Source organism: Periophthalmus magnuspinnatus, chromosome 3, assembly GCF_009829125.3.
Source record: "Periophthalmus magnuspinnatus isolate fPerMag1 chromosome 3, fPerMag1.2.pri, whole genome shotgun sequence".
Classification (NCBI taxonomy): Eukaryota; Metazoa; Chordata; class Actinopteri; order Gobiiformes; family Gobiidae; genus Periophthalmus; species Periophthalmus magnuspinnatus.
In genome coordinates this window covers 31,532,207-31,544,908 of record NC_047128.1, presented here as the reverse complement: position 1 = coordinate 31,544,908, position 12,702 = coordinate 31,532,207, and the positions used below count along the sequence as shown (strand labels likewise).

At 39.6% G+C, this 12,702-nt stretch overlaps 1 protein-coding gene across 4 annotated transcripts in view; it reads left to right on the top strand.

Annotated features, from left to right (window-relative positions):
* kiaa1549lb (KIAA1549-like b) overlaps positions 1-12,702 on the top strand; it is a 44,953-nt gene that overhangs the window by 20,128 nt on the left and 12,123 nt on the right. For all 4 annotated transcript variants that reach the window (XM_033991658.2, XM_055232504.1, XM_055232505.1 and 1 more), the window contains exons 2-8: positions 2,655-2,966; positions 5,966-6,424; positions 6,511-6,626; positions 8,152-8,371; positions 8,488-8,621; positions 9,337-9,505; positions 11,477-11,536. In XM_033991658.2, the coding sequence (XP_033847549.2) occupies positions 2,655-2,966; positions 5,966-6,424; positions 6,511-6,626; positions 8,152-8,371; positions 8,488-8,621; positions 9,337-9,505; positions 11,477-11,536 (1,470 nt within the window). The remainder of the gene's footprint in view (positions 1-2,654; positions 2,967-5,965; positions 6,425-6,510; positions 6,627-8,151; positions 8,372-8,487; positions 8,622-9,336; positions 9,506-11,476; positions 11,537-12,702) is intronic.

Below are 12,702 nucleotides of genomic sequence, written 5' to 3'. Positions count from 1 at the left end.
GATTATCAGTTACATTTTGAATATGACTTTGGGTGTGGTCATGGTAAATTTTCACCAAAATTGCAATTTTTAGAAACTTTAACAAACTTGTCCTAGGATTTTTATCTGGCAGACTCCAAACTGAGGCAGCATCATCAGGACAGATCAAAAGCTGTTAAACAATTTACATGAATTTCAGGTTGTGGTCTTAACAAGCTCTTAACAAAGCAGCCATTTTGAAAGTATAAAAATCTATGTAACGTTTGCAAAAATGGTCAAACTCAGTGTAGCATTTGTGTGTTTTGATGATCTGGATATTATAACGGGATAGATTTTGTTTGTCATAAATTAGATTCGTTGTACAAACCCTTTGATTCTGAACGAAAAAGCCAATGAAGACCACACCCTATCTGCATACACATGTACATGGTCACGCCTCAAAAAAGTCAATGGTGAATAAAATGTCTTTGTCATAATCCAATGAAATTTTGTACAATCATTATTTATGTGATCAAAATATGCCCTCGTACTTTAACAAACCTGTCGAAGGATTTTTATCTCCAAACTCCAAACTGAGGGAGCATCATCAGGACAATATCTGGGATCAAAAGTTGTTAAAATAATGTACATAAGTCTCAGGATGTGGTTATGACAAAGTTTTAATGAAGCAAAGATTTAACTTTGCAAAAATGGTCAGATCTGGATGGACTCGCTGTAGCATTTGTGTGTGTGCGTTGGAATGCAAAATGCAAAATCTAGACATATTTTAACAAACTGTCCTAAACTTTTAATTTGACAGACTGCAAACTGAGGCAGCATCATCAGGACATATCTGGAATCAAAAGTTGTTAAAATAGTTTACATAAATCTCAGGGTGTGGTCATAATGAGCTCATAATGAAGCGGCCATTTTGAAAGTATAATAATCCCTGTAACTTTTTCAAACACCGTGGGATACAGACGAACCCAATGTAGCGTTTGTGTATTTTGATGACCTGGATAAAATGACGTGTGGATTAAAATTCTATCTTTAAAAATGCCTCTACAGCGCCCCCTGCAAAATTACAATAACCCAGACATATGTATTTTCATCGTGACACCGGAAACATTTAATGACACGTCAATAAATTCTGATCATCCTAATTATTCCCCGTGATAAGTTTATAAGCACGTTTCACAACTTTCAGAGACGAGAGTGGAGTTTATTATGGCAATAAAGAGCAAAAATGTGCATGCTAGCAGCACACTTTTTTGTTTATTGGACAATGAAACACTTAATTAGATGCAGACAGAACACAGCAGCATTATTTTTTGCCTCAAGAGCTGCTTTTACTATATATCTGTACTGGGGCAAGACGAATTTTGCTCATATACATTGAGAAATAATGACTTTATGAAGACCATTTCATTTGATGATGATGATGATTATTATTATTGTTATTATTATTATTTATTATCTACAAAAATACACAGTGTACATGAATTGTGCTGAAATAATGATCTAGCTCCAAGAAAATTGTGATTATTGTATATTATTGCCCACTCCTCCTCATATTGTCTCTTGTTTTGCAGTTGGGGCACATTTGTCATCGTTCCCACCTCAAACTAAGCCCCCTGCGCTGGTCCCTCCTACAGTCTAAAGACTCTTGGGTTAACATAGTGTGTGGGCGGGTGATGTGACAGGACTGCAAAGCTATATAAATGGATGAAAGGATTCCTATATGGACGTGCTCAAGATGTGCTGAGAATGAAAGCAGCACCAGGGCCTAAAGAAAACTTTATATCAGCTGTCTTAAGCCAAATTCAACTTTTCTTTAATACCAATGTCAATATTTCCAACTAAGTACAGACCAGGAAAGCTTCACCATAAACACCGAGTGTGTTTAGCAAAATAATGTTATCTCTCTGTTGAACATCCATCTGCCATCTTCTGAATAATTCTGTTTGTTCCACTTTGAAGTCTTTTTCACGCTTTGGGGAATACATAAATTTCTGTCCTTGCTGTCTTCTGCGTGGGTGTTCATTCATATGTTAACGCACACACACATGCTCACACACATGCACTTGCCTATGTTGTGAATTGAGTTTGTAAACTGACAGCAACCGTCAGTTTTGGTCCCACTGTGTTATTAATTAATTGTATTATAAATTGATCCTGCCAGTCCCTGTCACCTGTAAATGATTGTTTTGTGAGATACCATGCTGTTTTGTAATAGCTTGAGCTGTTATGTTTGGAAAATATTATGTTGACAGAATACTGTATACACATTTTCAGTGCTTTTTATCACTTTATCACCGAATGTAGATCCAGACATTCACAAAAGAAATATGCATAAGCTGATGTGTTGCTAGGACTGCTGTTAACTCCTGCTTATTATTTTACAAAACACTTACAATTAACTGTTTTTTTTTTTCTTCTCAAATTAATATAGGGACCTCCTGTGTGGACTAAATGCTTCAGAAAATTCAATGAATGCTGATGCAGTGTTTTCTAACCAGACCACACATTCACATACAACATGTATTGATTGATTGATTGTAGAGATTGTTGCCTCTGGCCAAAAGTACCTCAATAAAGAAATGGCGACTAATGCTAATTTACTCTCTCTCCCTGATGACATTGTTCTTTGCACCCGGTAGTTTAATGATTTTCTTGTGTCTTTCTTCTATGAACAGGTGGATCTACCTATGATGCCTCCGGTTCTTCTTCTTTTGTGGGGGACCCTGTCACAGCTGCTCCTCACCCACTGGCCGGTCTGTCTGCAGTGGGGGCAGTGCCTTTCTCCGCCCTGATTTTGGATGGTGCTTCTGAATCCAAAGGGGAAAGTTTCTCTGGACAGCCCGCCTTTTCGTCTGTCTTCACTGTCATGGCGGGAACCGTGAGACGTCCAATCGCACAAAGTCGAACCTCCCCCACCATCACCAGAGACGAGGACCCTACCATTCAAATGCCTTCATCCACTGTCTCTTCTCCATCTAATAGTTCAGGTTTGGCCAAAAAACACAACTAATGATCTTGTCACACCGTCGGCTCAAACTGTGCCTGCTCCACAACATTTGGTTTTGATGGATGGAGATAGTAATATGCCCATGTTTTCATCACCAGCTGCATCTTATCCATCTGTACAAGCACTTTTTTTATTTTCACCAGCCACTCAGACAAAAATACACTCTTCTCAAGGTCAGATATTTGAGTGAAGGTCCGCTCTGATGGTGAGGATGGCCAGATTTGTCAAAGTGAACAATATGTAACTACACATTACTATGTTCCTCACTCATAGGCGATACATAATGGATCTAAATTGAACAATAATACAAACACAGTCACAAGACCTCAGTCAAATAAGAATCTAAAGTAGCAAGTCTTACACCTTTTAATGTGGAATTTGCTGTTCAAAGTCCAAACTTTTAAGTCTCTAATTATCCAGAACCTCTACATGTTCAAAGGCAAAGAGATTCTTCCCAAAATCTAGCATCAGCCCTGCCTACATCCCATTTGCTCTCTAGTCATGTCACCCAGCAGATTTCAAATACAAGCCAGACTGAGATGTTCTCTCCTGTTCACGAAACCCGTGGAAAAGCAATTATGTCACCTTTCAGTTCACACACTGTAGATCTGAGCGTAACAACAAGAGCATTGCACAACACATCACAATCACTTTTTACCCCGGCAACAGCATCTGATGCAGACCTCCTTTCTGATCTAACCATCACCAAGTCTACACATATCCATTACAGTACGGAGTCCTTGGAGTATGCATCTCATCATAGTGATTTACTGAAGGCAGCAGGTCACAGTGGCCCTAAAGCTCCGGCTATCAACATGATTTACAAGCAAGGAGAAATTCAGGGAGCAGAGTTCACAACTATATCATCCAGCTTGAATAAGTTACTTTCCCTATCAGAGCTGAGACCTCATAATAATGGTGTTACTCCTTGTATGGTCAGTGTAATAGCAACAGTAGAAAAATAATTAACAAAAACTTCAAACAACCTCTCCTTTGAGCGCATACCCAGAGCCAGACATCTGGATTTCAAAGTGTGACAATGTCTTAAGCCAGATCAAAAATGCAAGTCAAAACCTGTACACATTAATGCATTTTATTTAAAGCGCCTTTCAAAACACCCAAGGGCACTGAACAAGATCAAATTAGATAAAAAACATACAAATACAATAAAACATGACAACATACTGATTGATAAAAGATGTGTGATTGGTTACAAGAGGTAGGACAGTCTGAACAGGTAAGTTTTGAGTCTGGATTTGAAGAGTTGAAGAGAGTCTAAGATCAGGAGGGAGAGAGTTCCAAAGCTGGGGGGCAGAGCGGCTGAAAGCCCTGTTCCCCATGGTCACAAGTTGGGCAGAGGGTACAGTGAGCAGGAAGGGGTGGAGAGTGCGGGCAGGAGCAGCAATGTGGAGGAGGTCAGACATGTATGAAGGGACTAAGTTGTGTATTTCCTTTGAAGGTGGTAATTAGTATTTTGAAGTTATTAACATTGTACTGCCTTGTCTCAATGCAGCAACATGCACTGTAAATATGTAAATAGTGTATGGATGTGGTGACAGATATTGAATAGGACCACCATTTTATATATTGATTGACTGGATGAATGATTGCATTAATATACATTGTATTTGTTTGGCATGTATACAATTTATGACTTCAGCCTGTCCAGGGACTGAAGGTGAATTTAGTGGTCTTGCTATAACCTGGCACAAACACATTACCTCTTTGTGTAAGTCAGTGTTTTTTATGTACATTGTTCTTGATAAATAAACAAACAAATAAACTAAACTAAAAGGAATTTAGTCACACTTAAATAAATCTGAACTCATGTTGGCCTCTTCTTTGGATAAGGATGACCGGGGTTTGCCTTTTACAGGTGACTCCTTGAGACAAAGACAAAACTCAGCTAAAAGCATGCACATAAATACTGCAACAACTTAGCGCCTGCTTTATTTGAAGAGTGTTTGCCCTCTGATCTGAAGATTGGTGGCTCGAATCCCGCTCTCGACATAAACTGTCTGTGCTTTGGGTGCCTTGAAGGTGCTATATAAATGTGACTTTTTTCTTTTTAAAAACTCAATACAGAGATCTTAATGCCACTCTAATCCTCTCATCTTTAGTAACAAAAGCTGAAGCAAAGTTGAATGAAGGGTCAGCAGGTAAACGTGGCATACCAATTTCCAGCTATAGTTTTAAGACTACATTGGATCACCCCAAAAACGAAAAAGCTGTGACAGTCCAGAATCCTAATAAGCAGCCTCCTTCCTGAATAGACACGTCTCTCACACTGAGGACAAACTCTGCAACTGGCTCTCAGGGACCAATCACCAGTCGAGGTAGTGATAAATCAAATTTTTATTTAGGAAGAAAAACAACAATTTTCTACCCGGCTTCTTCGGGAAAAGCTACTACTTCTTCCACTGATGGACAGAGCAGTAATGCTATTTTCAGCCTTGGCACACAACCACTGGCACATTATATAAAAAGGGAAACCAGCAAGCTTGAGCTTTTTGAATTAAATGCATTTATACCAGAAACTACATCTGCTAGTTTCGAGCATCCATTCAGTGATTTACAAAACAGCAGGCTTTCATATGAAAATGCAAATCAGCACCATGGACAGCAGCCTTTTACCAATCTACACACTACCTCCCCCACTCCGCTTGACAAAGATTTATATTCATTTAATCCAAAAACTGATGCCATATTCAGTGCTAGTTGTACCACCAGCCATGATTCTTTCTTAAATTCAAGTCCGTAGCTTACTTTTTAAGAAGTAAAAAGCCAAATCTGTATTTTCACCTGCGTCATTCTCATCTCCTCAGTTTAAATTTCATAAAAAACTCAATCTGCCATCACCTAAATCATGTGTCTGTCAAACTCTATAGCTCCGCTCACCTCATCTTCTGTTAAATATGTGTTCACTCGTGCGAATAGAATTTGGTGATCCACAAGAATTGACTTTTGTTGTCCTTACAGCATCCAGAGTTGATGGGTTGACATCTGCAGCAACAAGTACAATTTCTTTGCCAAATGAGAAGGAAATTGATCCAGCAACCTCTCCAACAGTAATCTTGGCTGGCGACACTCAACACACATCTCAGGTATCATTTCTGAACCCTCCGCTGGACACCACAACAGCCTCCGTCCAGTTTACTACCACAAGAAGTAGCCCGACTACTTCTACTACTACTATCCCACCTATAAAAACCACAATGCATTTCGCTGCAACTACAACTCTGCAGCTCACTACTACAACAAGAAGATCCATTACAACTCCAGCCATCAGAAGTCCAATAAACCGGAGGACATTTACTCCACCTGTCCCAAGAACTCCTCCCAAGTTGGCTACCACAGTTTTTGTCTCGCCGTTTACCACCACCACTGAATCCCCCCCTCAACAGTGCAACGTGACGGAGAGAATGTGGGTGAAGACAGGTAATCTGACTTCCATCTTTTGACTATAAAAGCTAATTCAGAAACATGTTTTTTTGTGACATATGCTGTGTTGCTCTTTGTCCCAGTGGTCTCCATCTATGTGCGGAGGAACAGATTGGACAGCATACAGAGACAGAACCTGCGTAGAGGATTGAGTCAAGGCCTTAGAAAAGCTCTCAATGACAGCTCGGCTCAGGCCCAGGTCAGTTTATCATTCCTACAGTCTGTACTCGAGCATAACTAATTATTCTCTCGTTGTAAATCTAATAATACATTTAGTGAATCACTTATTGTAGACATTGGATTACTTAGTACAACACAACTACTAGTCCTATAGTTGTTTGTCTCTGTTTAGCTTTATGATTTTGTAGTGGTATTATACAGGTTCATCAGAAGAGTTCTTGAAGAGTTTTTGACATTCATTGCTATGCACATGTCTGTCAGGAGTGAATTAGCCTGTAAATCAAGGACCTTCATGCAGAGCTAGAGCAGATCAAGACTAATATAGAAATGAGGTTATACACGTCCCAAAAGACACTTGCTGCTGTCATATATTTGAGTAACTCTACCCACATTACAGATTGTTCAACCTTATAGCAAATGTATTCTGCTGTTTTTGTTGAGAAAATAATGTATCTCTTACCGACCTGTGGCAGTAAACAGGCTGTGAAGATTTATAGTACTTTTCTAGTATCAGTGGTTCACAAACAGTCAGACTGTGTGTGTGTACCACAGCCTTAGTGATGTAAAACCTGTCTGAAAGTGAATGAGGCCGAGCAGTCGTCTGTACCTTTCATTTGAGACCATTCCTCTTATCTCTCTAGTGGCTCTAGTGTTAAGTGCCTCTATAACTGTGCATATTATGCACTTACCTACAGTTGAGTCATGCATAGAGGTCTCAGTGTGTATATACTGTATAAGCTACAGATCACTGGAGTTAGGTTTGTTTGTCCTGCCAATGTGAAGGTCAATCCTCTCACATGTTCCTCTCCCTCTGGTCTCCAAGTGTCATGCTTCAGTGCACTCCTGTCACCCATTTCACTACTGCTCCATTCTTTTTAGTACCACTGCTCTCTCATCCAATAGGAAGCAAGCTGTTGGCGAGGGAAATTGCCTCTGTGTTTAATTATAGGTTATAAATGGTTTGGAGCAGAGCAGCGTGCTGCACTGATGCTAAAAAAATACGAGAAATAGATTAAATGAACCGCAAGTCAAAATCCATTTTGGATTCCTAAAAGAAAAGTAGAGAGCTGTTGTTATGGCTTATAGCCAGGCCTCTCCACTGACTTATTGTAGCCAAAATTCAGGACTAATCTGATGAGAGCCTCTTAATGCTCTTTGAGATAGTGGTTTTGTGTGTGTTAACAGTGCCTTGCTGGAAATGCAATCTTTTAATAACACCTTCACATGGTGGAGCTGGAGAGGGTGAAGTGATAATAAAGGGCCTTTCACACAGCACACACAAGGCTTTAGATTGTCAAGAGCCTGAACACTGACTCGCGCCTTTCAATAGCTCTCCTTGTGGCAGATACGGCAGGGCTATATCTAGATAACAGGCCTGAGTGCTGGTACCTCACAGTTGTCCAGGCCTTGAATTGAGCCATTTGTTTCCTTAGCTCACAAAAAAGTTAAATGATGCAGCGTGATGGCAGATAGGAAATATCCTTCATCCTACACTTTATTTAAAATAATTACTCAAGTGAGTGTTTTCCCTGCTTGTTTTCCAGGTAGAAACAGTGTTTGGTTCACCCAACATGACAGTGGCATATCATGTGACTGGCACAGACATGGTTTACTCTCCCTCCATGGTGCTTGATGGACTGAGTGCATACGGTCGTGATAAGCTGATTGCAGACCTGCGGCAGTACCTCCCCATGGTAACTGCCCTGCCTCTGCCAGTAGCGTTATGGAGGAGCAGCCCAGCTCCCAGTTTACAGCTCAAAACAGGTCAGCACTATAGGACTGTGTAAACTTCATTTTAAACTAAAGCAATGTTTCATAAATCCATTTATAGAAAGATGACATATAGTGAGTGAGGATGGATGTGTTGCTTGGTGTTGCAGTACTGCAGTTTGTGGGAGTAGCTGATGATCCACGCTCCTGTCGCTTCTCTCAGACAATGGAGCAGCGCCTAGAGAAAGTGTTCTTTGAAGCTCAGGCCAAAGTGTTAAGCATCCACAGCAGACTCTCTGTTCAGGTAATGTCTGTTGTACACAACACACTCCCTGTTCAGGTACTGTCTGTTGTCCACAGCACACTCTCTGTTCAGGTACTGTCTGTTGTCCACCACACGCTCTTTGTTCAGGTACTGTCTGTTGTCCACAGCACACTCTCTGTTCAGGTACTGTCTGTTGTCCACAGCACACTCTCTGTTTAGATACTGCCTGCTGTGATTTATTTGTCTTTGTTTTGACTTTTTCAAGCTTCAGAGTCTGACCTCCTCTCAGATCTGAATTCACAACTGTTTTATCTGTTTTTATTTATCTGTCTGCTCTGTCTTTAAGGTCACTCTTTAAAATAGTACACACATGCTTCCTCAGTTCTTTCTTATCATCTTTGACTTAACATATACACAACATAATATACAAATAGATATATGGACAGAATATTATGTAAGTGCCCTCCAATATAAAGGGAGGTATTGTCTGTTACACAATGTCTATAAGGGCATTATATGACTTGATGAGTGCTGATTTGAATGAGGTGTCATCATGGTGCCCTTATATGAAACCTCATTTGTCTTCCGTGCTGTGATGACAAAGTGAACATCTTTGAAGCCCCCTCCTGCTGTGCCTGCTCATGCCGAGAATTGATGATATGGCAGTTCACACCACCGTGTCACTCTCCAGTTTACATTCAAAGAACTGCACCTCTAATCTTCTTGTTGTTGGTGCTGTTTTGTCCTGCTTCAGATGCTGAGTGTGTCCCAGGCTCCCAGCTCCCCAGCTGTGTCACTGGTCTACACTGTGAGGAATGGCACTGTCTTCCTTAATGGCACCACTGCCTCAAACCTCCTCGGTCAGCTGTCAGCTGAGCTAGTCGGCTACTTCCTCTTCTATCCGCCACTTATCATTGCTGAGCGTAAGTTGCAATTTGTGCCCAGAAAAACAACAGCTTTTTTCTGCAGTAGTTTTAAAAGGCATGGAAAATGTCATATTTCACAGTCAAGCCATACGGTGAATTTGTAAATACTCTTGGCTTGTGCAATTTAGTTTGGCTAGAATCGTGGACTTTTTTTTTCTTTTTTTTTACAGTTTAAGTTGCAGTTACAGTTTAAATGCCCACTCTAACACTCTAACTTACATCTCCTTTGAATAAATAACTTCTCTCTTGTCATCTTTACCCTATGTCATCAGGCACAGTCTCATTTGGCTGTGTTTGAGTTGTTCTCAGCAGTGAGTTAATCTAACCAGCCACATGGAACTTCTACTTTTACTTCTTCTGTCACTCAAAAATCAAACCAATCAAGGAGAAATTTCTGTATGTATCATTTTTAGGAGCTCAAGTAAACCCAAAAATACCCATTTTTATTTAGGTTGGTGCATGTGTATTTACTCTGGTTTGGAGTCCTACCTGTGTGAATAAAAGCCTTAGCCCTAAAACCAAATTATGTTCACCAGCTAAGCCTCATATTTACTTACTTACAAACAACAGGATTTGTCGAAGAAAATTTTCCAAATTACAAAGTAGTTGTTTAAAAAAAGTCTTAACAAAGCCTCTTAATCATGGTTTGCTTGTGGGAGTTAATTTAGAACTTTGTTTTTGTGATAACATTAACTTGAAGACTAATGTTTAACAATTATTGCTATTCAGTTAGGGAATGAGAAACTATATTATAAAACCAAACCCATTTAGACAGGGCCTGTTCTGGGACAGTACCTGTACAGTAATTTTGCTGAGTCTGCACTTGTGCCAATAGTGAGATTACACTATTCACTGGAGAAATTCTAACTGTGGCTGATGCCGTACATCAAAGAATGTAATGGCAGTAATAATGTGATTATAAGTTGTTTCTTTATGTGCCGGGCAAAGTCATTTGTCACTGTTTGTTGGACTTCTTCTGTCCTGTTTTGGCTGGTCACAATAGTAAGACGTAGCTTGCTTGTTTTATGATTTTCATCTTAGAAATACTTTTCTTGGGGAATTATTAATATAATTTAGTATAATTTGTCTCACTTTAGAGTTCCTCTGATTTTCTCTCCCTATAATAGCTTTTGGCTGGAGATAGTTCAAATAGATGTAGACAATGAAAACATTTGGAGTCCTTTGAGAGTCCTGAAAACGTCTCTTACTAATGAAAAGTGCAACACCTCACATCCACTTTAGGAATAGAGCAATAAAATGTGGGTTAGAGGGGATGAGTCAGGTAGTGTGGAACCTTGGAGAAATAGCTTTTACCTCAAATGGCTCAAGAGTGGAGGAGTTTACCTTGGTTAAACTTCCACCACGCTTCATTACTGGCAGCTCTTGAAAAACAAATCACATTTACAGTAGTGGAAGGCATTCAGTATTTGATTGGACAGCCCTGTGGTCTCTCTTACATCATCTATGCTGCAGCAGTTTCCTTAGCATTTTATCACTCTGCAGCAGAGGCATATTGGAAAACATAACTGATAAATACCTTCAAGACATTCAAGCTATAGACTCAAGGTCATAGTTAAAACCCCACAGTGCTTCCCTTACCACACAGTGCAAGATTATCCACTGACACCACTCCACCTTTTCCTGACCATTCTGTTCAAATTCAGAAGTGTCTGGAATGGAACCATAGAGTGCAACCACAGGCCAACCACAGCCGCTAATTTGAAGACATCTCCACTTGAATCTCCTTCTTCTTAATCAAAATAATAATAATAATTCAGATCAAAACATATAACTTCTTTCGCCTGAGATAAATTACACTTTTGGCGCTCTATTTATCCACACACACAGCCCTCGCCCTGGATTCTAGTAATAGAAATACAGCTGACAACAAGTGCTCACTTACTTTTGGCTGTAGATTTTGAGTTTTCCTCCAGTCCTCATTTCCTCCCTCCTTTATGTCTTTTACAGCACTGGAGTATCACAATCTGAACACCTCTACTGCCACCAGAGACTACTGGGTTATCACAGGTATGCAGGGAGTCTATAGTAATAATACAACTACTTTGACTGCGCTGTTGAATGTTTGATATTTTATTGACTTTATTTCACTTAATAGATTCATCACTTACTATGTAGATGTTAGATAGTGACTAATTTCCGACATTACAGGACTACATGTACAGCTTTATCGATACAGTGAAGTGTATTAAATATGCCAGTCATGTGTAATGGATTGGCTTTTACATCTGACTAGGTAGCCCTTAACCCTGCACTTATAGCAATGAAAGCCAAAGCCACTTCAAGGTCAGAGTCCGGATAATGGGATTTACTCACATAGAACAAGATGTATGGCCTGCAGGATTATTGCCCCGCACCTCAACTCTGGAAAAGGCAACAGGCAACTCCCCTGAGGACCAAAGGTGGAGGGATATGTCCAGGAATGAACCATAGAGTTTAAATGTCACCTCTTCTGATTTTTCATGTGTGACTTCCTCCGACGTGGCCTATAGATTGGCATGAAAAATAATATCACCAGTTACTGTTGAATTAAGACAGTTTAATGTAACAATGAGCTGGTCTAGTATAAATAGTGGTTACAAGGGTTTAATCCAGGCTTATAGCGGAGTTACAATAGAGGTGATTACAATGTCAGTAGCAACAATAAAGCAGGCTTGATCCGCATATCCAATTCGTATTTCAATTTTCCTGTATTTTGTATTATTTAAAAGTTATACTATTGATTTGACAGTATAGCAAAATTGTCAATTGATATAGAGGGAAAGTATTATGTCTTTGAGCCACTCAGTCAGACATTCACAAAAAAACAACATTAGTGTATGTCCTAAAAAGACAAAAGCTCACTTAAATTTAGACTTAAACAGCTTGATCTACGATAAGAAACTATAGCGACTCAAATATTACAATATAAGAAGAGTTCCTTAGTTACAAAGAGCCAATTGGCAATATAATTCTAAATAAATAAATAATGAATAAGCAATAGTTTTACAATGCATATAATTAATGCACATTTCTAAGTGACGCTCTGTTGAAATATTCATAAATACAGTGATCCTAGCTGGTCCAACCTCTTTCCACCAAGCTGCCTTCATAACATTCACACTCCAAAGCCCACATATGTCCCATTCTAGCACCACATGCCATTATCCGTCTGCAACCTCCATCTGATGTACTCT